The 26202-nt window shown below is 39.2% G+C and overlaps 1 protein-coding gene across 1 annotated transcript; it reads left to right on the forward strand.

The window, feature by feature from the left end:
- The first annotated feature begins 6310 nt into the window (after positions 1–6310).
- LOC131102198 (NXPE family member 3-like) lies at positions 6311–16009 on the forward strand. The gene is made up of 6 exons (XM_058047705.1): positions 6311–6503; positions 8661–8788; positions 10962–11737; positions 14561–14631; positions 14700–14903; positions 14978–16009. Exons 2-6 carry the CDS (start codon positions 8702–8704, stop codon positions 15532–15534), a joined length of 1695 nt encoding a protein of 564 aa, XP_057903688.1. The 5' UTR covers positions 6311–6503; positions 8661–8701; the 3' UTR covers positions 15535–16009.
- The last annotated feature ends 10193 nt before the right edge of the window (positions 16010–26202 follow it).

Genomic DNA, 26202 nt, shown 5'->3' on the forward strand with positions numbered 1-26202 from the left:
TAAATAAATATAATAATAATAATAAAACGGCAAATAATAAAAACTTAAGAAACCACATATAGTTGGTGGGTAGACAAATTATTTTTTTCACATTAAAACGAACAAAGCATTATTAGACATGACAAAACACGACTATAGTCACATTTATACTTTTTTTTTAATTTACAACATATTGCGCAACTGCAGGGTCTTGAGACACATGCTAACTCGCAAACTAGAGAGCTAGCGACCTAAACGGTAGCCTTCAAGTTATTTCCTTTCAACTTAAATAGCCAAAAACTTACCACTTCCACACGTATATGGAGGATAACTACTAACAGTTATTTAACCTTTAACATGAACATTAATCAAATGTAATATTTTTTTCTGGGTACATGATACCATACAGCATCCATATCAAACTTTAACATTAAACTTTCATATCAAGGCGGGGGCGCCGCGTGTTTGGGACCCCCTGCTATAAAGCAATATTTTGAGCTCACAACCGAAATCATAAGTGTACAATTAGCCAACACAATGACAACCAGCTCCTCTTCTCATCATGTAAGCTTCAGGGGATTCTCATTTTTGACCGTTTTTTTCCACTATACATGTGACGTGAATTCACTCATTTGATTGGCTGATTTTCACATTTACAATTTGGATCATGGAAAGAATGGCAACAAGTACAGTGAACCAAGATCTGGACCTGTTCTGTTTTTTTTTTTTATTTCAGTTTATACTAAAGTTCTGTTGCTGAAAACAATAACTTTTTCTCCCTTTTCTTGAAATTAATATATATATGGGTCATAATTCACCTGTACACCATAGATGTTTCTTTAGTGATTAATACTAAAATAAGAAAATAAATAAAACTAATTTAAGAGATATGTTCTATAGCCCTCAGTAATAGCCAGCTAACAAAAGAACCTTCAATTTATTATTAAGATATATATATATAATATTCTTTATATATATATTATTTATATATATAAATAAAATTATATATTTTTTATTTATATTATTTAAAATTAAAATTATATATTAAAATTATTTATATTTATATATATAATATTCTTTTGAGGTTCAGTTTACCATTTATGGAAATTGAAATGGAGGGGTCTAGTGACAAAAAATGCCCACACCAAAAATATTAAAACCAATATTTTCATGCATGAGCAAGCCTAAGAAGGTAACCAAGACATGAGAAGCAAATTTGATGGTAACTTATTGTTTTTAGTGTATTTTATACCTGATTTAATAAATGGGTCAAACCGTCCCATTAACATAAGACATGATACCAGAAAGCTAACACAAGAGGAAGGTTAATCCATTCCATAAGATCCCATCCATAAATGGAATATTTTTATAATTAGAGCATATTTACAACCTGAATACAGTTTTTACATTATTAGAGCTCTCTAGATGTGAAATAACACCCCACTAGTACGCATAATAACATAAAAATAAGACAAAATATAGACTCACACATATTAGCATTGGCAGAGTTTGTTCTTGTTTGAACTTCCTGTTTCTGTACAGTACTTCCTGCAGTGGCTATTGTCACCTAGCGACCAGTGTAGAGTACTGCATATCATCACAACGTCTTTGAATGCATCTTCTGAATGTGAAAATGCTTAATTTAAGCCATAAAACATATCCAATATATATATATAAATATCAAATATACATATTTTTATACTAGTAATGGGCCACATTCAATTCGGTGTGGGGTCACTCGGACATTACCTTACATTACATTACCTTAATCCACACTTTATCCTTCTACCTTATTCCATTTAGTACTCTCTTAAATTTAGAATAAATAAATTAGAAGCTAACTAGTAGCGGCCGTCTCTTGTGTCTTTGCAACGATTCCGTAGCTTGTGTAAAAGTGTATTGTGGTGTCAATAGGAGACTATAGGGGTGTTATTTCATGTCTACGGGACTCTAATAATGGTTAAAAGCATATATCTAAAGCCATAAACAGGTTTTCTGTGCTCAAAATATGAAAATATTCCATTGATTAATATTTAGTCAGAAATTCAACTATAAAGGTTGGGTCAGGAACTATAATTTGGTAGTTTTTTTTTGGTTTGTTTATTGTATTTAAAAACCAAAGACTAGACATTTGTTGTCCATTCACGTCATATCATTTTTTTTAGCCAGAAAACAGTCAAAAATGTCGATAAAAGTCAAAGTTAAATAAAATAAAACGATGAATCGAATACCGAAAGAGTGGTCGATTAATTGGATAATCGATCCAATGAATCATCGAGTCTTTGATTAATGGTTGCAGCTGTAATATTTATATAAATATATTTGCTATTACTCACAAGCAGTCATCTGACCGTGTAGTTTGCATCGTTACACGTGATGAATTATGCGAGAAATCGATTTCATAATATCACTAAAGTCACAATAGCTACTGTGTGACATGTTTGTAGAGCAATAGTGTCACCTAGTGGTGTTTTATAGGCATTGCTGGAATGAATAGACCATGTATATCAGGAAAAATAGTTTGCACATATGTGTTTTTGCTTGTTTTGTTAATTTGTATTATTTAAAAACTCAACAATATTTGTGAAGCACATACTTGGTAGAAGCGGTTTAAATCATAAATGGAAGATTAATTCTGTATATTATTAGATACGACACTAATGAGCTTTGTGGTGTTTAGCACAAAGCTAAGATGTTTTGTTTAGGTAGTTTTAATTATATCGGGTGGCTAATTGTATCAAATTGAATCATCTGAAAACCAAGGTTTGTCTGTACATATGTTCAACTAAATGTTATCATAAATGGTTCCGGAGCTTCCGGAATGGTTCCGGAATGTCGTCCCAAACACAAAAACATTTCTCACTGGTAATCATGATTGGCTGCAGGTAGTTTTGTTTTTGTTAGCATAAAATAATGACTTCAATGGACCAAAAATCAGAAGAATGGGAAAATCAAAGGTCAACAAATGACAAAGTCTTTTGGAAACATTCAAGATAATCATTTCCCACATTTGCAAAAAAATTCCCATTTTCCGTTAATTCCACATTTTAAGTTCTTCCACCAACCAAGACAACATCCAAGTCCAATATGCTGTATACTGTGCATCAACGAATAAACACTCCATGTTGCTGTTCCGTATCCTTTTCCATGCATGAATGTAAACGTTGTGTTCATATCTCGTGTGCTTGCAATGCTTCTCCTATCACACTTTGTAAACCGGAATCTTGTATGACATTCCAGCACCTTATAAAGAATATATTTTACCCACATGTATACTTTGTAAGGGAACTTTGTGCAGTAACAAGACCTGGGAGGAGTTGTGTAGATGTTTTACTCATCTGTGCTAAATCATAAATCAATCAATCAGAGATCACAGAAGGCCACATGTACCATGACATGATACTTCTTGCACTCTTGCAATAAAAATATATTTGTTCTTTAATTCTCTTTTTGCACCTTTTCCCCACTTCACTATAAGGTACCACAGTATAGTATAAACAACAAGAGTTGTAGCCAATGTAGCCAAAAAAAAAAAAACAATGTAGCACTGACAGCGGTTTGCTATTAGAATGTGCCTATTAAATATAAAGTTTTATGACTGGACTCTTTCCGTGGTGTCCCAACTTTAAAGAGAATTATTAAATTGTTTTCTATGGCGTAGTATGAACTGGTGCTAGCTAGCTAAGATTGCTAGCCTAAAAAACACCACACGACACCAGACGTCGTCGCGGTGTGTCAATAAAGCACCATAAATAACTTAACTTCACCTAAATAGGAATTTAATACATGTCGTTACACTCTTACTATGTTGAGAAACACGCAACAAAGACAAAAAAAACCAAACATTGTACAGCAAGGAAGTGTTCGTCGTGCTTTCGCTTGAAAGACAATGAAGCGACTTACGTTTGATGGCGTCCAATCATCGCTCTGCTCCGGTTGTAAAATGTCGATGTCCTTTTTTGAAGTCTCTTTTTTTTCGAAATACAAGTAACGGTTACAAGAAACGTCGTCATATAAATGTACATTCTTACTCTCACCAAAGACAAAAACATTGTAAAAAAAAAAAAAAAAAAAAAAAAAAACAACAACCCCGGAATCGAACCACTTATCTTCGCATTAAAAACAATTATTAAAAGACGGAGCCACTTGTACTTTACATTGGTAAGTGCTCCCTTTTATAGTTTTTAAAATGTTGATGGTTCAATGTGCGGTTTGGCCTGAATTCTTCTGCGTAGGAATAAGATATTATTTTAATAATAATAATAATAAAGCATAAATGAGCGATAGTAGTATGGGATATTATATTTTAATATAAAATAAGATAAGCCTTTATTCGTCCCTCAGTGTTGAAATTTGCATTGCACAGCAGCAAAAATGACAGAACGAGTTCAACAGTAAAACAAAACAACAACAAAAAAAAACAACAGTATAAACAACCTAAAAGTATTAACAAATTAAAATTTTACCCAGGATTATATACAAATACAGTTTAAAAGATGACCAGTATATACACTATGAGATTTTGCTTGTGAAATAAATATGAAATATGCACTTAGAGCGTGATATGGCATGTGGAACTTGATCAGATATTGCACAGTGAATGGAGTCTGGAATAAATATATTGAATATAAAAAGTATTATTGCACAGATGTACACAGCGGTTGTACGGTCTGATGGCAGCAGGAAGAATAGACCTGCGATATCGTCCTATCTATCGCTGATGGAGCTCTCCAGTGCTGTCAAGGTGTCCTGCAGAGGGTGGGAGTAGTTCTCCAACATGGCTAGTCAAAGGGGGCAACCCGGGGGCAGAGCCGGTCTTCTTGATGACCTTATCCAGTCTCTTCCTGTCCGCGGCCGAAATGCTGCTACCCCAGCAGACTACTCCTTGGACGCCACAACAGAGTCATAGATTGTCTTTAGGAGTGGCCCCTTGCACTCCAAAAGACCTTCATACTTCATCTGCACCGAGGAGGACTGGAGACTAATAATCTATTGGATGTGCTTTCCAGTTGTAACTAAACTAAACTAAACTAAACTAAACTAAACTAAACTAAACTAAACTAAACTAAACTAAACTAAACTAAACTAAACTAAACTAAACTAAACTAAACTAAACTAAACTAAACTAAACTAAACTAAACTAAACTAAACTAAACTAAACTAAACTAAACTAAACTAAACTAAACTAAACTAAACTAAACTAAACTAAACTAAACTAAACTAAACTAAACTAAACTAAACTAAACTAAACTAAACTAAACAAAACTAATCAAAATAAAAAAAACTAAACTAAATAAAAAAACTAAACAGAAAAAACTAAACTAAACAAAAAACTAAACTAAGCTAAAAAATTAAACTAAACTAAACAAAAAACTAAACTAAATTAAACTAAAAACAACTAAACAAAACAAAAAAATAAACTAAACTAAATAAAAAAACGAAACTAAACTAAACAAAAAAAACAAACAGAAAAAACTAAACTAAACAAATAACTAAACTAAAAAAATAAACTAAACTAAACAAAAAACTAAACTAAACTAAAAAACTAAACTAAACTAAAAAATTAAACTAAACTAAACAAAAAACTAAACTAAAAAATTAAACTAAACAAAAAACTAAACTAAAAAATTAAACTGAACTAAACTAAACAAAAAACTAAACTAAACTAAACTAAACTAAACTAAACTAAACTAAACTAAACTAAACTAAACTAAACTAAACTAAACTAAACTAAACTAAACTAAACTAAACTAAACTAAAACAACTAAACAAAACAAAAAACTAAACTAAATAAAAAAACTAAACTAAACTAAACAAAAAACTAAACAGAAAAAATTAAACTAAACACAGAAGACATCTTGGCTGTGAAGCAAACCGACCACTTGCACCCCCCCTAACGTAAGTTGAACTCATATATACATATACAAAATTAAAATACATACAGTATATAGTACACGCTTGCCTTAATGCAATCTAGCTCAAGTTCTTTATGTCAACTTTTTAAAGATGTTTTTTCTTTTATTTAAATGTGTCAATTGTAAAAACTGATGTCTCAAACTGGTACCCAAAACTCACCTTTTGTATTTCACAATGGATTTTTAGTTCTAGTCTTTTCACATTATTAACTTGAAAACCTGAATGAAAAGCAGGTTTGCCAGCCTCTGCTGGGCCCCTGCATCCACAACCGATTCCCTTTTTGGCACCACTTGCTGAAATCGGTGTGTGAAATCACGCATGTTTGAGGTGCGGCACGAAACGCTCACTCATCACCGTCCACGCAAAGCTGTGATCGCTGTGATATTGGACAGACGACCTGCAGAAGTGGTGAGACTTGACGCGCACCGACCACGGAGTCAGACGTTTGGTGTGTGTGTGTCCCACGTCAAAAAAATTGAGACGGGTCTTAATGTTCTTTTTTGTTCAGTAGTGGTTTTGGTCCTGGAACTCTTTGTCGCGGTGTCGTTTTTATGGTGGAGTCATGAACACTGACTTTAACTGAGTCACGGACACTGACCTTAACTGAGGTAAGTGAAATCTGCAGTTCTTTGGATGTGGTTGTGGGATGTTTTTTTGGTTTCGGTTGGCTTGGAAAGTGGAAATGTTGCATTGCATCGTCTAAAAATATGAATAACGATAAAAAGAAAAGTCTTAGAGTCTTTCTTATCTTTGAATATCTTCATGATTGACTTCTTCTCTTCTTCCGAACCAACCAGTCCAGCAAGCCTACCCACTCCATTCCTCCAGTGTTTCATACTAAATATCATCATAGCATTTTTTAATGCCTTATATTTGTGTTTGATTTCATTTAGCCATGCTTGAAAATGCTTAATTTGGGCCAAAATATGTAAAACTTGAAAAAAAAAGACCATGTTGAAGACCTGGTTTGTAGTACTTCTACATCAGGGGTGCTCATTAAGTCGATCGCGATCTACCGGTCGATCGCGGAGGTGGTACTGGTCGATCGCTGGTCGATCGCGGCGTGACATTAAAAAAAATATCATCCCAGCATCAATGCCGTCACTTGATTGACATACAGGGCAGCCATTCAGATGACAACTGAATGTTGCCCTTCGGGCGACCAATCAAATCAAACAACGTCTCTAAAGTGCAGCAGAACTTACGATGTCAGCCTATCATCCATCCGCGTTACTTGATTGACATACAGGACAACCAGTCAGATGACAACTGAATTTTGACCTTTAGGTCACCGCTCATGCGTAAACAACGATGCAAAGTGCTAAGCTAGTCGGCGAATTGCGTCAGATTTTAAGCCCTCGCTAAAGTTTATGGTCACTAAAATGAGTGAAGGAGCTGGACCAAGTAAAAAGGCAAAAAACATATCACTTCCATACGGATATGGAATATTATACGGATATTATGATACGGATATTATCCATGACTGATAAACATTTGGAAGTGTGCTTGAGGCTGGCTATCAGCAGCTACTGTCCGGACTATGCATCCCTGGCTGGTTCAATTCAGTGCAAGTCATCAAAGTAAACTCAGGTAATTACAAAAAAATGTTAATAGTTAATTATGTGTGTTTTGCAATATTGGCTCATTTGGTTATGTAAGGTACATCAACATACATTGTACGTACAAATAATCCTCAATACATTTGAACATAAATAGATGTTTTGCATTTTTGTAGTGGGTAGATCATTTTGACTCGGTCATTTTAAAAGTAGCTCGCATGCTGAAAAAGTGTGAGCACCCCTGCACTGGGGTAATGAATCTGGTTTCCAAGATCTACCAAGTTCAAGTCAGTTCATGTAGACCAGGGGTGCTCACACTTTTTCAGCATGCGAGCTACTTTTAAAATGACCGAGTCAAAATGATCTACCCACTACAAAAATGCAAAACATCTATTTATTTTCAAATGTATTGAGGATTATTTGTACGTACAATGTATGTTGATGTACCTTACATAACCAAATGAGCCAATATTGCAAAACACACATAATTAACTATTAACATTTTTTGTAATTACCTGAGTTTACTTTGATGACTTGCACTGAATTGAACCAGCCAGGGATGCATAGTCCGGACAGTAGCTGCTGATAGCCAGCCTCAAGCACACTTCCAAATGTTTATCAGTCATGGATAATATCCGTATCATAATATCCGTATAATATTCCATATCCGTATGGAAGTGATGTGTTTTTTGCCTTTTTACTTGGTCCAGCTCCTTCACTCATTTTAGTGACCATAAACTTTAGCGAGGGCTTAAAATCTAACGCAATTCGCCGACTAGCTTAGCACTTTGCATCGTTGTTTACGCATGAGCGGTGACCGAAAGGTCAAAATTCAGTTGTCATCTGATTGGTTGTCCTGTATGTCAATCAAGTAACGGGGATGGATGATAGGCTGACATCGTAAGTTCTGCTGCACTTAGAGACGTTGTTTGATTTGATTGGTCGCCCGAAGGGCAACATTCAGTTGTCATCTGAATGGCTGCCCTGTATGTCAATCAAGTGACGGCATTGATGCTGGGATATTTTTTTTAATGTCACGCCGCGATCGACCAGCGATCGACCAGTACCACCTCCGCGATCGACCGGTAACTCGCGATCGACTTAATGAGCACCCCTGCCCTAGTGGATCTTATACCCGATGAATGGATATTGTAAAATTGAAATGAGTCCATAATCAATTTAATTTTTTTTTTTTTTTTTACCTAGCCTTAGCGTCAGTGGATGATTGGCTGAGCCCAAAGTCAACCATGTCCCAGAATGTTTGGCAACACGGCCTCGCCGTCCTTGTTCTGTTTGGCGCCGCCTACCTGCTGTTCAACATCAGCATTTTGGAGGTAATACGGTTTACAAATTTTTTTTTTTTCCATTATGGCAAGTTTGACATCGGCATAGGCTGCACGGCGACCGAGTAGTTAGTGATGCTTTGGTTAATGTCATGAATCCATTCCAGAAGGTCCGACTCAAACCAAAACAGACTCTTAACCAAAGCATATGTTCCAATCTGCTCCAGACAACAACAAAAAAAAAAACACATGATATAGACAATAATTATAGTTTTGCATGGCGGTTAGCGCACAGACCTTACAGCTAGGAGACCAGGGTTCAATTCCACTTTCGGACATCTCTGTGTGGAGTTTGCATGTTCTCCCTGTGCATGCGTGAGTTTTGCCTCCCACATTCCAAAAACATGCTAGGTTAATTAGCGACTCCAAATTGTCCATAGGTATGAATGTGAGTGTGAATGGTTGTTTGTCTATGTGTGCCCTGTGATTGGCTGGCCACCAGTCCAGGGTGTACCCTGCCTCTCGCCCGAAGACAGCTGGGATAGACTCCAACACCCCCGTGATCCTCGTTCGGATAAGTGGTAGAAAATGAATGAATGAAATATGTAGCATAGTGATGCTTTGGTTAATGTCATTAATCCGTTCCAGAAGGTCCGACTCAAACCAGAACAGACTCTTAACCAAAACATATGTTCCAATATGTTCCAGACAACACAAAACGACAATAATCATAGTTTTGCATTCTGTAAATGACACAAAAATAACAGCGGTCATGTGGTTAGGGCACAGACCTCACAGCTAGGAGACCAGGGTTCAATTCCATTTTCGGACATCTTTGTGTGGAGTTTGCATGTTCTCCCCGTGCATGCGTGGGTTTTCTCCGGGTACTCCGGTTTCCTCCCACATTCCATAAACATGCTAGGTTAATTAGCTACTCCAAATTGTCCATAGGTATGAATGTGAGTGTGAATGGTTGTTTGTCTATATGTGCCCTGTGATTGGCTGGCCACCAGTCCAGGGTGTACCCCGCCTCTCGCCCGAAGACAGCTGGGATAGACTCCAACACCCCCGTGATCCTCCTTCGGATAAGTGGTAGAAACTGAATGAATGATATTTTTAAAAAAAGTATAGTGGCACCTCAGTTAGCACTTGCCTTGGTTAGGGTGTTTTTGGTTAACATCAAAAATGTATGCCAAAGTCAGTTCCAGTTTTTTTAATGTAATCTAATATTTTTAGTGTAAATATTATATGAGTTTAACATCTAACATCTGCCCAAAATCTAGCCTGAACGAAACCGGAAGGTTGGCAGTTCGATCCCAGCTCCCTCCACCCAGTCACTTTTCTTGTGTCCTTGGGCAAGACCCTGCACCCTCCTTGCCTTCCATAAACATGCTAGGCTAATTAGCGACTCCAAATTGTCCATAGGTATGAATGTGAGTGTGAATGGTTGTTTGTCTATATGTGCCCTGTGATTGGCTGGCCACCAGTCCAGGGTGTACCCTGCCTCTCGACTCAAAGACAGCTGGGATAGGCTCCAGCACCCCCGCGACCCTCGTGGGGATAAGCGGTAGAAAATGAATGAATAAAATATGAAGCATAGTGATGCTTTGGTTAATGTCATTAATCCGTTCCAGAAGGTCCGACTCAAACCAGAACAGACTCTTAACCAAAACATATGTTCCAATATGTTCCAGACAACACAAAACGACAATAATCATAGTTTTGCATTCTGTAAATGACACAAAAATAACAGCGGTCATGTGGTTAGGGCACAGACCTCACAGCTAGGAGACCAGGGTTCAATTCCATTATCGGACATCTCTGTGTGGAGTTTGCATGTTCTCCCCGTGCATGCGTGGGTTTTCTCCGGGTACTCCGGTTTCCTCCCACATTCCAAAAACATGCTAGGTTATAATTGGCCACTCCAAATTGTCCATAGGTATGAATGTGAGTGTGAATGGTTGTTTGTCTATATGTGCCCTGTGATTGGCTGGCCACCAGTCCAGGGTGTACCCCGCCACTCGACTCGAAGACAGCTGGGATAGGCTCCAGCACTCCCACCCATTAAGCCCCATGTAAGCCCCACCCATTGTCACCTAAACCACGCCCCCTACTGGTTTAACCCAGATGGGTGAACAGATACAGATAGCGGTCTAGTGGTCTTCCCTAGAAGAAGAAGAAGAAGAAGATCTAAGTCAAAATGTTTTGTCCCATATCTCCTCAGAACTGGAACTGTCACTGCTACACAGTCAGAGTCCCAGCCCAACTCCAGAGCCACATCCACTCAACTTTTTCTGGACCCGTCCCGACGGTCCACACCAATCGTACCTTCTGTACACATCTGGACCAGAAGGTCTTGACAGAAGAAGAGCAAGAGGAGCGCCAGTTGTTGAATTCTATCGCCTGGCCGGGTCCGCCGTCTGCTGTCGGCTTGCTCAATACGAGTGACCCGGTCCACAGCCGCTTCTCTGTCCTTCCCCCCAATAATGGGGGACACTGGTACGTGGGCGACCACCTCAAAGTCATCATCCACATGTACGACTCCAAGGGCCGACCCAAGCGTTACGGTGGCGATTTTCTTCTGGCTCGACTGCATTCTCCTAAATCTGGAGCCGGCGTAACCGGGACGGTGTTAGACCACAATAACGGACTCTACTCCGCCCGATTCCCACTTCTATGGGAAGGTTCGGCTCAGGTCGCGGTCACCATGGTGCACTCGAGCGAAGCTGTTGCCGTGCTGCATTGGTTGAGGAACGAGCGTTCCGATCGCGTGTTCTTCAAAAGCCTCTACAAGTTGGGATTCCGATCCGAGACCACAATATGTAACATGTATCTGCCGACTGACCGGGGACCGTTGTGCGACTACACGGACCGACTCACCGGGGAGCCGTGGTACTGCTACAAGCCGAAGACGCTCAACTGCAGCGCCAGAATCAACCACGTCATGGGAGGCTACGTCCAAAACATCATCACAAATAAGGAAGCATGGCTCTTTCGAAGGTTAGCTACACCCGCACTAGCTAATAATTCTGGATCCAAAAAAAACTGGGAATGGGCGTCACATAGCTTGTTGTTGATATTGTCCATTGCAGTTTTTGGGGGATGGCGATTGTTCGTGGAATGGTGTGGTGCCCCTGATACCCAATGACCAGTTTTACTTTTCCACATCTTGATTACCTTCAAGGATTATTTCAAGCTAACCTAAAGAATCCAGGTTCAGGTCTTTATGCCGTAGAAGTATACAGTAGTAGGTACAGTTGGAAGGTTCCATGGAAGGCTCCTCTCCAAGACATAGTCCCCAAAGGTCAGGATCCTATTCTCAATTTCAAAGGACGAGAGTTTCCGGAATTGTACACGCTTCGGTTCAAATGTTATATTTAACAGAACAGTCCATGGTCCCCAAAAACTGGTAAAAGTCTTGGGTACACTTTCTTAATTTGAAGGACAACACAAATGTAAGTTTTATCCCTGTACTTGATTCCTAAACCTCGCATCTTACCATCGATCCAGTCTAGAACTGCTAAATGTCTTGGGTACACTTTCTTAATTTGAAGGACAACAAAAATGTAATTGGTTTTTAATCACCTTAAAACCAAAAACAGAACAATCCATGGTCCCCCAAAACTGGTACAAGTCTTGGGTACACTTTCAGAATTTGAAGGACAACACAAATGTAATTGTTTTTTTATCACCTAACAACCAATAACAGAACGATCCATGGTCCCCAAAAACTGACATAAGTCTTGGGTACACTTTCAGAATCACCTTACAACCAACCCCCAAAAAATAATCGAGCAGATCCTAGGTTTTATCCCTGTACTTGATTCCAAAACCTTGCGTCACCTGTAATCACCTTACAACCAATAACAGAACCAGAACCAGAACCATCGATCCAGTCTAGAACTGATAAAAGTCTTGGGTACGCTTTCTTATTTGAAGGACAACACAAATGTAATTGGTTTTTATCACCTTACAACCAAACCCCCCCCCCCCCCCCCCCCCCCAAAAATCGAGCAGATCCTAGGTTTTATCCCTGTACTTGATTCCAAAACCTCGCATCTTCCAATCGATCCAGTCTAGAACTGCTAAAAGTCTTGGGTACACTTTCTTAATTTGAAGGACAAAACAATTGGAATTGGTTTTATCACCTTACAACCAACCCCCCAAAAATAATCAGCAGATCCTAAAACCTAGGACCTATCCCTGTACTTGATTTTGAAACCTTGCATCTTCCAATCGATCCAGTCTAGAACTGCTAAAAGTCTTGGGTACACTTTCTTAATTTGAAGGACAACACAAATGTAATTGGTTTGTATCACCTTCCAACCAGTAACAGAACAATCCATGGTCCTCAAAAACTGGTAAAAGTCTTGGGTACACTTTCTTAATTTGAAGGACAACAAAAATGTAATTGGTTTGTATCGCCTTACAACCAATAACAGAACAATCCATGGTCCCCAAAAACTGGTAAAAGTCTTGGGTACACTTTCAGAATCACCTTACAACCAACCCCCAAAAAATAATCGCGCAGATCCTAGGTTTTATATCCCTGTACTTGATTCCGAAACCTTGCGTCACCTGTAATCACCTTCCAACCAATAACAGAACAATCCATGTTCCCCAAAAACTGGTAAAAGTCTTGGGTACACTTTCAGAATTTGAAGGACAACACAAATGTAATTGGTTTTTATCACCTTACAACCAAACCCCCCAAAAATAATCGAGCAGATCCTAGGTTTTATCCCTGTACTTGATTCCGAAACCTCACATCTTCCAATCGATCCAGTCTAGAACTGCTAAAAGTCTTGGGTACACTTTCTTAATTTGAAGGACAACAAAAATGCAATTGGTTTGTATCACCTTCCAACCAATAACAGAACAATCCATGGTCCCCAAAAACTGCTAAAAGTCTTGGGTACACTTTCTTAATTTGAAGGACAACACAAATGTAATTGTTTTTTATCACCTTACAACCAAACCCCCCAAAAATAATGGAGCAGATCCTAGGTTTTATCCCTGTACTTGATTCCGAAACCTTGCATCTTCCAATCGATCCAGTCTAGAACTGCTAAAAGTCTTGGGTACACTTTCTTAATTTGAAGGACAACACAAATGTAATTGGTTTGTATCACCTTCCAACCAGTAACAGAACAATTCATGGTCCCCCAAAACTGGTAAAAGTCTTGGGTACACTTTCAGAATCACCTTACAACAAACCCCCCAAAAATAATCGAGCAGATCCTAGGTTTTATCCCTGTACTTGATTCTGAAACCTTACGTCTTCCCATCGATCCAGTCTAGAACTGCAAAAAGTCTTGGGTAGACTTTCTTAATTTGAAGAACAAAACACAAATGTAATTGGTTTTTATCACCAATAACAGAACAATCCATGGTCCCCCAAAACCTCTAAAGGTCTTGGGTACATTTTCTAATTTGAAGGACAACACAAATGTAAAACCAAAAAAAATCGAGCAGATCCTAGGTTTTATATCCCTGTACTTGATACTGAGACCTCACATCTTCCCATGGATCCAGTCTAGAACTGCTAAAAGTCTTGAGTACACTTTCTTAATTTGAAGGACAACACAAGTGTAATTGGTTTGTATCACCTTACAACCAACCCCACCCCCCCAAAAAAAACAATCGAGCAGATCGTAAGTTTTGTCCCTGTACTTGATTCCGAAACCTTGCGTCTTCCCATCGATCCAGTCTAGAACCGATCCTCTTATTTGTTCATGAAGACTGTGCAGGTGTACCTAACGTAAAGTTTGGTAATTGTCCGACTCGCAATCCTAATACTGATCCTCCTATTTTTCATATCAGTGGCGTCAATGTCAAAGTCCCCATCCGGGCTTCTGGAAATGACACAATCCGTGTGCTGCCTTCAAGACCAGGTAGGTCCTCCAAAGTCACTAACCCCACTCCGCTTTTGGATGGCTTCAATTCAAGTGTATCCATGTAGAGTCCAAGAAACTGAAACCAGATACTGTCAACCAAACAACATCCGGGTACTACTACAACGACTTGTGGAGACCCTTAGGAACCGTCGCGATACGCCGGTTCAACTCCTCTGCCATCACTCGATGTTTGGCCAATAAGGAGGTCCACATGTACGGCGACTCCACTGTGCGGCAATGGTTTGAATTCCTCGGGAAAGTTCTGCCAGGTCAGGGTTTGGTCTTAGAATCAGAAACGGTTCTTAGTCTCGCCAACTGAAGCCTGATTGTTTTCCGTTCACAGACTTGAAGGAATTCAACTTCGTACCAAAAAGTTGTAGAAGTCAAGGACCTTTCCTGGCTGTGGACGGCAAACACAATATTCTGGTGACGTACCGCTGCCACGGACCACCCATCCGCATCCGCAAAGTCACGGCCAGCGAGATGCGCTACATCGCTAATGAGCTGGATAGCCTTAGCGGGGGTCCCAACACGGTGGTGGCCATCAGCATCTGGGCTCACTTCAGCACGTTCCCCGTGGAGGCCTACATACGCCGCTTGCAGAACATCCGCAAAGCCGTTGTGCGACTTAAGAACCGGGCGCCGGGGACGCTAATCGTGATCCGTTCCGCTAACCCCCAGGAAATGAAAAACAAGGTGAGCCTGTACAACAGCGACTGGTTCTCGCAGCAAATGGACGCCGTGCTCCGAGCCGTGTTTAAAGGTTTAGATATCCTGCTGGTGGACGCCTGGCAGATGACTGCGGCGCACCGTTTCCCGCATAACATCCACCCGCCGCCGGCCATCATCAAGAACACAGTAGATCTCATATTGTCGTATGTTTGTCCTTCTGACGTATAGTTTTGTTTATGTTCATACAATAACAATGTACTAATATGAATCATTTGTTTTCTTATGTGGTTGTTTTCTTTGGGAAATGGCCCTCAGTCTGCATTTTGGACACCAACTGTTGTAAACCAATCAGTCTCCTCAATTTTAGCTGCTGTTTGACACACGTAGCTTCTCTTGTTGATATAAAAGACTTGTAAGTACATGTTTCTCCACCAGATGGCAGTATTTCACTACAATGCATCATCACTGCATTGAGTGGCGCTTTTTTATAAGAAGTGGATCTAAAAAAATGTTGCTGTTATTTCTTACAGTAAAAATTAATTTCAAATGTAAGCATTGGACACTACATAGAGTTACGCTAACGTTCAGCTTGAATTTAAATGCAGCTTTTAATTACAAAACACATTTGACACATACGAGTGTGTGTGGGAATACAGTATATATAATACAATATATATTTGATTAGTGGTGGGAGTATCATAATATAAGCAACGCTTTTTAAATTTAATTTAATTTAATTTAATTTAATTTAATTTAATTTAATTTAATTTAATTTAATTTAATTTAATTTAATTTAATTTAATTTAATTTAATTTAATTTAATTTAATTTAATTTAATTTTATTGTATTTAATCCTACCCTCAACCCCCCAATAATCCATTTAATAAATTCTGAAAAAAACACATTAAAGTTGCTAAATGGCCAGTATTTGTTAAAAAAAAATCACTAAAAATTGGGGGAAAAAATGTCTCAATAGTAAGTATAAAAAAAAATGCCAAAAAATAATTGACTAGCCTATTGGTATCAGCTTAAAAAAAATTAAAATTCAAAAATGTAATTGGTATCAGTGTTGAAAAAAAAATACCCTAAAGGTAACTGGTATTAGTAGCAGAAAAAAGTAATTAATTTGCTCTCCACGCCAATCACAGGGCACATATAGACAAACAACCATTCACACTCACATTCATACCTATGGACAATTTGGAGTCGCTAATTAACCTAGCATGTTTTTGGAATGTGGGAGGAAACCGGAGTACCCGGAAAAGAAAACCCACGCATGCACGGAGAGAACATACAAAATCCATAAAGGAAGATTTAGAAAACTTTCTGTGCTGGTTATTGTGTGTTGCTGCTCTATAGGAGTCCACAAGTCAATACAAAGGGCTTAAAAAGTGAGAATAATAATCATGTGAGACTGAAAAAAATTGCAAAAAAAATTAATCCGAATTGAAAAAAATGCCCACATTATAAAAAACATTTTTGGCATATTTTAATAATATTTTTATAATAATAATAATATTTTAAAAATATTGGTATTTAAAAAAAATAATAAAACACCGGAGGCTTTTGTGGGCCAGCCATCCATCTCTGGAGATGTGCCCCCCCACCACCCCCCCCGGAAAGGAGTGACTGTCAGACTCTTGGCTTTTGTGTTGTCTCATGGGTCCTTTCTGGGGGGGGGGGGGGGCGGGGGTCTGGACAGGCCGAGCCCACCTCCAGAATCCATCTGTCCTTCCTGCCTCGTATGCATGTCAAGCTTTCCCCCGATTCCCTTAGAGGGATTTCATTGTCTTTTGACTACCCCCCCCCAAACCCCCCCCAATCAAATCAGACACCTTCAATGCAACGCTGATCAAGCAACCATAATCAACCGGCCTTTTGTTTTAGCAGCCATTTTGAATGGGAGGAAATCAGCGTATGGAAATGAAGCCTTATCGTTTAGTTCAGATGACGGGTGGGTTGTGATTTGCCTTCCAGTCGTGTGTCATCGTCCCCAACTGGGCCCCGGCCCCCCCCCCACCCCCCCGCTGTGAGGCCTGCAGCCAGCTGACTGCGCTCCAGCGCATTCTTACGCTTAAGCGCTACCGCGGCGCCGCCTTACGCTTTTCCACCTGCTGACAACGAGAACACCGTCACAGACGACGGCGTCTGGTGAGGTGAGGAGGTTCCATTCGTCCCACTCAAATAGGGCGGCACGGTGGACGAGTGGTTAGCGCGCAGATCTCGCAGCTAGGAGACCAGGGTTCAATTCCACCCTCGGAGTTTGCATGTTCTTCTCACATTCCAAAAACATGCTAGGTTAATTAGCATGAATGAATGAAATATGAAGCATAGTGATGCTTTGGTTAATGTCATTAATGTCAGAAGGTCCGACTCAAACCAGAACAGACTCTTAACCAAAGCATGTTCCAATCTGTTCCAGACAACACAAAACACATTATATAGACAATAATTATAATTTTGCATGCCCTAAATGACACGAAAATAATTAACCAGGACTGTTGTGGCTCTACGGCGGTCAAGTGGTTAGCGCGCAGACCTCACAGCTAGGAGGACCAGGGTTCGATTCCACATTTGGCCATCTCTGTGTGGAGTTTGCATGTTCCTCCCACATTCCAAAAACATGCTAGGTTAATTGGCCACTCCAAATTCTCCATAGGTATGAATGTGAGTGTGAATGGTTGTTTGTCTTTGAGTTTTAAGTCACAGTGTGATGAATCGAGTGCTGGAGTGGCCAATTAACCTAGCATGTTTTTGGAATGTGGAAATGAGGAAACCGGAGTACCCGGAGAAAATCCACGCATGCACGGGGAGAACATGCAAACTCCACACAGAGATGGCAGAGGATGGAATTGAACCCTGGTCTCCTAGCTGTGAGGTCTGTGCGCTAACCACACGACCGCCGTGCAACCCAGAGCCACAATTTAATAATTAATTTTGTGTCATTTAGGCATGCAAAACTATTATTATTGTCTATATAATGTGTTTTGTGTTGTCTGGAACAGATTGAAACATGCTTTGGTTAAGAGTCTGTTCTGGTTTGAGACGGACCTTCTGGAACGGATTAATGACATTAACCAAAGCATCACTATGCTTAATATTTCATTCATTCATTCATTTATTTTCTCCGCTTTTTCCTCACGAGGGTCGCGGGGGGTGCTGGAGCCTATCCCAGCTGTCTTAGGGGCGAGAGGCGGGGTACACCCTGGACTGGTGGCCAGCCAATCACAGGGCACATATAGGCAAACAACCATTCACACTCACATTTATACCTATGGACAATTTGGAGTGGCCAATTAACCTAGCATGTTTTTGGGAAAGAACATGCAAACTCCACAATGAGAATCGAACCCACGTCTTCCCGATCTCCTAACTGTGTGGCCTACATGCTAACCATTCGGCATGTTTGGGGCATGTTTGTGTATTTGTTTATACACCTTTTGAGTTTTAAGTCGCAGTGTGATGAATCGAGTGCTGTTAGCAAAGTGTTTGTTCTCAGTAAGACATTCACACTCACATTCATACCTATGGACAATTTGGAGTGGCTAATTAACCTAGCATGTTTTTGGAATGTGGGAGGAAACCGGAGTACCCGGAAAAGAAAACCCACGCATGCACGGGGGGGGGGGGGGGGGGGGGGGGGGGTGAACATGTAAACTCCACACAGAGATAGCCGGGGGTGGAATTGAACTCGGGTTTTCCTAGCTGTGAGAAAAAAAACAAACTTTTCGTAGTTGTGCTGCTCTACTGCCGACTAGATACTCGACAGCTGATGAGCCACTGAGCAAGGCACGACCCCCCCCACCCCCCACCCTCTCCAACTGCTGAGAGTTTCCACAAGGAATGACTTGTATTCATATTTCCTTGTAATACAAAGTCATTATGCATTAGAGAAAGTTGCCTACTGTGTAATATCTGTGTGCAGGAAATGAAAAGAGCAATAAGTCAAAAGCGCGAACCGCAATGAGGCCTGTCAGCCTGATGCAGAATCCCGTCTCCTCGGGAGCCAATCAGGAGGAGGTCTATTTCCAGAGGTTGTGAGCACAGCACATTTGGGGGGGGCGGGGGAGGGGGGGGGGCAGCAGATGGTATTTGAGAAGGAGTGGTGTGCAATTTACAGTAAACAGATTTTTTATTCATGGCAGGTCATGGAGACAAGAGTATAGCCATTTTAATAACGGCGCTCCCAACAAAGTGGCAGCGCACCACTAAAGTGAGACGGAGGAACCTCGGTGCGCCTCGCTTAACAAGCCTGGAAGACATCCACTTGTTTACTTTGGCGAAAAAAAAAAAGGGCGGCTCCCGGGCGCCGTGAAATCAAATAATATAAAAAAACCAGCAAAGTCGTTCAGTCAACAAAAAAAACCAAAAGTAGCTGTACTCACGGTTCCATTAGCTTGGAAAGATTTCTTCTAAATGTGGATTTGGTTAGAGGACGTTTCAGTTAGAGTCCGATGAATGATGCTAACCAAGGTTCCATTGTAACTTGTGATACCATTAGCTTGGAAAGATTTCTTCTAAATGTGGATTTGGTTAGAGGACGTTTCAGTTAGAGTCCGATGAATGATGCTAACCAAGGTTCCATTGTAACTTGTGATACCATTAGCTTGGAAAGATTTCTTCTAAATGTGGATTTGGTTAGAGGACGTTTCAGTTAGAGTCCGATGAATGATGCTAACCAAGGTTCCATTGTAACTTGTGATACCATTAGCTTGGAAAGATTTCTTCTAAATGTGGATTTGGTTAGAGGACGTTTCAGTTAGAGTCCGATGAATGATGCTAACCAAGGTTCCATTGTAACTTGTGATACCATTAGCTTGGAAAGATTTCTTCTAAATGTGGATTTGGTTAGAGGACGTTTCAGTTAGAGTCCGATGAATGATGCTAACCAAGGTTCCACTGTAACTCACATCGTTCTATTGTGATACCATTAGCTTGGAAAGATTTCTTCTTCCGGGAAATGTGGATTTGGTTAGAGGACGTTTCAGTTAAGAGTCCGATGAATGATGCTAACCAAGGTTCCATTGTAATTTGTGATACCATCAGCTTGGAAAGATTTCTTCTTCCGAGAAATGTGGATTTGGTTAATGGACGTTTCAGTTAGAGTCCGATGTATGATGCTAACCAAGGTTCCATTGTAACTTGTGATACCATTAGCTTGGAAAGATTTCTTCTTCCGGGAAATGTGGATTTGGTTAGAGGACGTTACAGTTAAGAGTCCGATGAATGATGCTAACCAAGGTTCCATTGTAACTTGTGATACCATTAGCTTGGAAAGATTTCTTCTTTCGGGAAATGTGGATTTGGTTAGAGGACGTTTCAGTTAGAGTCCGATGAATGATGCTAACCAAGGTTCCATTGTAATTTGTGATACCATTAGCTTGGAAAGATTTCTTCTTCCGAGAAATGTGGATTTGGTTAATGGACGTTTCAGTTAGAGTCCGATGAATGATGCTAACCAAGGTTCCATTGTAACTTGTGATACCATTAGCTTGGAAAGATTTCTTCTTCCGGGAAATGTGGATTTGGTTAGAGGACGTTTCAGTTAGAGTCCGATGAATGATGCTAATCAAGGTTCCATTGTAACTTGTAATACCATTAGCTTGGAAAGATTTCCTCTTTCGGGGAAATGTGGATTTGGTTAGAGGACGTTTCAGTTAGAGTCCGATGAATGATGCTAACCAAGGTTCCACTGTAACTCCCATCGTTCTATTGTGATACCATTAGCTTGGAAAGATTTCCTCTTTCGGGGAAATGTGGATTTGGTTAGAGGATGTTTCAGTTAGAGGACGTTTCAGTTAGAGCCCGATGAATGATGCTAACCAAGGTTCCACTGTAACTCACATCGTTCTATTGTGATACCATTAGCTTGGAAAGATTTCTTCTTCCGGGAAATGTGGATTTGGTTAGAGGATGTTTCAGTTAGAGGACGTTTCAGTTAGAGCCCGATGAATGATGCTAACCAAGGTTCCACCGTAACTCACATCGTTCTATTGTGATACCATTAGCTTGGAAAGATTTCTTCTTCCGGGGAAATGTGGATTTGGTTCAAGGACGTTTCAGTTAGAGTCCGATGAATGATGCTAACCAAGGTTCCATTGTAATTTGTGATACCATTAGCTTGGAAAGATTTCTTCTTCCGGGAAATGTGGATTTGGTTAGAGGACGTTTCAGTTAGAGTCGGATGAATGATGCTAACCGAGGTTCCGCTGTAACGCACAGCATCACGGTAGTAAATATTAGGGCGGTCAGTTGCTTAAAATACTTAATTGTGATTAGTGTCATGTTTTCTGGAGTTAACTCATATTTAATCACAATTAATCACAGATAGAAAGACGTCTACAATAAGTAGAGCTGTCAAAAAGTAGGTATCACTATCAAAATTACAATTCCTAATATATACATTTATATATATAACAAAACAAAGTGGCAAAAGATTACTGTAATTGGATTTAGATGATTTCTTCCGGGAAATGTGGATTCGGTTAGAGGACGTTTCAGTTAGAGTCCGATGAATGATGCTAACCGAGGTTCCACTGTAAATCACAGCATCACGGTAGTAAATATTAGGGCGGTCAGTTGATCAAAATATTTGTGATTAGTTTCCAGAGTTAACTCATATTTCATCGCAATTAATCGCAGATAGGAAGACGTCTATAATAAGTAGAGCTGTCAAAGAGTAAGTATCACTGTATATATTACAATAAAAAAAAATACCCGCAGTACATTTGAGTCCATGAAGTGTGCCAGTAAGTCCTCCTAACTGGACTTGGGGGGGGGGGGGGGGGGGGGGGGGGGGCGCTTTACCAATAACAGAGAAACCATTGAGGGAAAAAGGTGGTAGGTGTCCTTGGTGGAGGTTGCCATGTTGTCTTTTGCGGATGTTTTACGAGCGACGGGGTTGTGCGTTGTCAACAAGATGGAAGTTGCGTCACCAAAAAAACTGCCCACCCAGCAACAGATAACAGGAACTGCATTCTCCCGTGATTCCGCGTCATCATATCCACTCCTGGAAGAGCTCTTTTACCGCTTGGAATATTTCAGAGGTCCCGATTAGGGTCCAATAGTAGGTGATGTTCGTATGAATGACATTTTCCATAAAGTCGTAATAGAAGGGCCAATCAGCAGCTTGTATCTGTAAAGCCGTGCAGGGTACTTACCTTTTTTATGGGGGTGGAATTTTGACATCTGTCAAGGACAAGCTTTTTTTTTCCACGGATATCTTTTCCTTTTGGTACCAGCTCCGAGAAGCACTCAACGAGTGACGAGGGATACAGGGAATCAAACCCGGCAATGTTTACGCCACCGAATACATTGTAGTTATTACTATGGAAATATTAGGCTAATCTCTCATTTGTTGTGGTTAATTGGTTTTAGTCCCGACTGTGATAAATGAATTCCTTATTTATAAATGGAATATTTTCATAGCATGGAAAACCAGTTTATCAAATACACATTTGAATTCTATTAGAGTCATTGAAACATGAAATAACACCCCTATAGTCAACTTTTTTCACATAATACAGACTCATAAGTATTGATTTATTCATACCGTAAATATTGATGTATTTATTTTCTATGATCATGACTACTATATTGGATAAACCAAATGTTAAGTTGACTGTAGGGGTGTTATGTCACATCTTGAGGTCTCTAATAATATTTAAAAAAACGTACACAGAATATCATAAACAGGTTTTTTTATACTGATCATGACTACTATATTGGGTAAACCAAATGTCAAAGTGACTATAGGGGTGCTATGTCACATTTTGAGGGCTCTAATAATGTTAAAAACCGTACATAGGGTTGTAGGGTTGTTATTTCAGATTTTGAAGGCTCTAATAATATTAAAAACTGTATATAGTAGATCATAAACAGGTTTTTTATGCTGATCATGACTACTATATTGGGTAAACCGATTGTTAAGTTGACTGTAGGGGTGTTATGTCACCTCTTGAGGGCTCTAATAATATTAAAACCATACATAGAAGATCATAAACAGGTTTTCTATGCTGATCATGACTACTATATTGGGTAAACCAAATGTCAAAGTGACTATAGGGGTGTTATGTCACCTCTTGAGGGCTCTAATAATATTAAAACCATACATAGAAGATCATAAACAGGTTTTCTATGCTGATCATGACTACTATATTGGGTAAACCAAATGTCAAAGTGACTATAGGGGTGTTATGTCACCTCTTGAGGGCTCTAATAATATTAAAAACCGTACATAGAAGATCTTTAACAGGTTTTCTATGCTGATCATGACTACTATATTGGGTAAACCAAATGTTAAGGTGACTGTAGGGGTGTTATGTCATATCTTGAGGTCTCTAATAATATTAAAAACCATACATAGAAGATCATAAACACGTTTTTTATGCTGATCATGACTACTATATTGGGTAAACCAAATGTTAAGTTGACTATAGGGGTGTTATTTCACATTTTGAGGGCTCTTAATAATGTTAAAAAACGTACATAGGGTTGTAGGGTTGTTATTTCAGATTTTGAAGGCTCTAATAATATTGAAAACTGTATATAGAAGATCATAAACAGGTTTTTTATGCTGATCATGACTACTATATTGGGTAAACCAAATGTCAAGGTGACTATAGGGGTGTTATTTCAGTCTTGAGGGCTCTAATAATATTAAAAATCGTATATACAAGATCCTAAAGAGGTTTTTTATACTGATCATGACTACTATATTGGGTAAACCAAATGTCAAGGTGACTATAGGGGTGTTATTTCACATTTTGAGGGCTCTAATAATGTTAAAAAACCATACATCGAGTTGTAGGGTTGTTATTTCAGATTTTGAAGGCTCTAATAATATTAAAAAATGTACATAGAATATCATAAACAGGTTTTTATGCTGATTGTGACTACGATATTGGGTAAACAAAATGTCAAGGTGACTGTAGGGGTGTTATGTCATATCTTGAGGTCTCTAATAATATTAAAACCCGTACATAGAAGTTCATAAACACGTTTTTTATGCTGATCATGACTACTATATTGGGTAAACCAAATGTCAAGGTGACTATAGGGGTGTTATGTTACATTTTGAGGGCTCTAGTCATGTTAAAAACCATACATAGAAGATCATATAGAGAATTCTACGCTCTAGCTAAGAAATAATCGATTTCTTCATATGGAATCCTACTTTTGGTTTCCCGGGAGAGAGTCTGACACCAGTTAACTGTTCTAAACGAAGGACTGTGTTCGGATCCCGAACAGGGCCGAGGAAGAAAGAAGCCCTCGATATAGTTTTTCCCAGTTCCAGCGTACGCTGATGATCATAGAGTTGTGCCTTCAAGTGCGTTAGTCACATCTTCCTGTTTTCCATCAGCAGTCAGACCCAGGACGTCAACGCTCCCGCATTGTGACATTAAGGCATGGAGGGGTGTAATGACGATTTGTTTCAGAGGAACTATTAATTTGCCCATTTCAGGGCCAGGCAGGAGGGGAAGCCCTGTAAGATTGTTGGACCATGAAAGACATTATCTCCACGCGTGTGTTTTTTTTTGGCTGAGAAGACATGAAGGATTGATGGCGGGAGGGAGGCGTCTTCTTCCGCCTTGGTTGGAGGCTCCCTACAGTCGAGCTCCGAGCGTGCCATCTGAGAGCGATGTCATTAGGCGCGTGATAACAGCGACGGGCACGTTAATGACAAAGTGCCCCCGCTCTTCCACCCGGTGCCCCACCGGTCTCCCGCTCACACCAGCGGAATATTAAAAAGCTCCCCAACTGATGATTCCGTGCGGCGCGGGAAGCAAGAACAATACCGCCGTATAAGTATTTGATCCCCCGCCGAGTTTGCGGCTTACGACCGTCCGTCATTTTTATCATACTTTTATTTGAACAGACGCACTCGGTGTAAGTAATAACGGGAAATAAAGACGACCGATTCGTTACAATTAGACCAAAAGTGTCAAAAGTGTCTAAAAATAGAATTTAACAAGAAAACAAAAAAATAAAAAATTCTATAAGAATAAAGTCAAAATATAAAAAAATATTTATTATATATTTTTATTACAAAATGTGACATAACACCCCTATAGTCATCTTGATATTTGGTTTTTGTCATGATCAGCATAGAAAACCTGTTAAGGATCTTCAATGTATGGTTTTCAACATTATTAGAGCCCTCAAAATGTGACATAACACCCCTATAGTCACCTTGACATTTGGTTTACCTAATATAGCAGTCATGATCAGTATAAAAAACCTGTTTATGATCTTCTATGTATGGTTTTTAGCATCATTAGAGCCCTCAAAATGTGACATAACACCCCTATAGTCAACTTAACATTTGGTTTACATCATATAGTAGTCATGATCAGCATAAAAAACCTGTTTATGATCTTCTATGTACGGTTTTTAACATTATTAGAGCCCTCAAGATCTGAAATAACACCCCTATAGTCACCTCGACATTTGGTTTAGATAATATAGTAGTCATGATCAGTATAAAAAACCTGTTTATGATCTTCTATGTACGGTTTTTAGCATCATTAGAGCCCTCAAAATGTGACATAACACCCCTATAGTCACCTCGACATTTGGTTTACATAATATAGTAGTCATGATCAGCATAGAAAACCTGTTTATGATCTATGTACGTTTTTTAATATTATTAGAGCCCTCAAAATGTGACATAACACCCCTATAGTCAACTTAACATTCGGTTTACATAATATAGTAGTCATGATCAGCATAAAAAACCTGTTTATGATCATCAATGTACAGTTTTTAACATTATTATATTATATTTTCATTACAAATAAAAATATCATTAAAAATTATATTTACAAAAATATTTACAATATAGTGTTTCATTATATTTTAATTTTTACTTATAAAATATCATATTTTATAATAATA

Source organism: Doryrhamphus excisus, chromosome 14 (genome assembly GCF_030265055.1).
Source record: "Doryrhamphus excisus isolate RoL2022-K1 chromosome 14, RoL_Dexc_1.0, whole genome shotgun sequence".
Taxonomy (NCBI): domain Eukaryota; kingdom Metazoa; phylum Chordata; class Actinopteri; order Syngnathiformes; family Syngnathidae; genus Doryrhamphus; species Doryrhamphus excisus.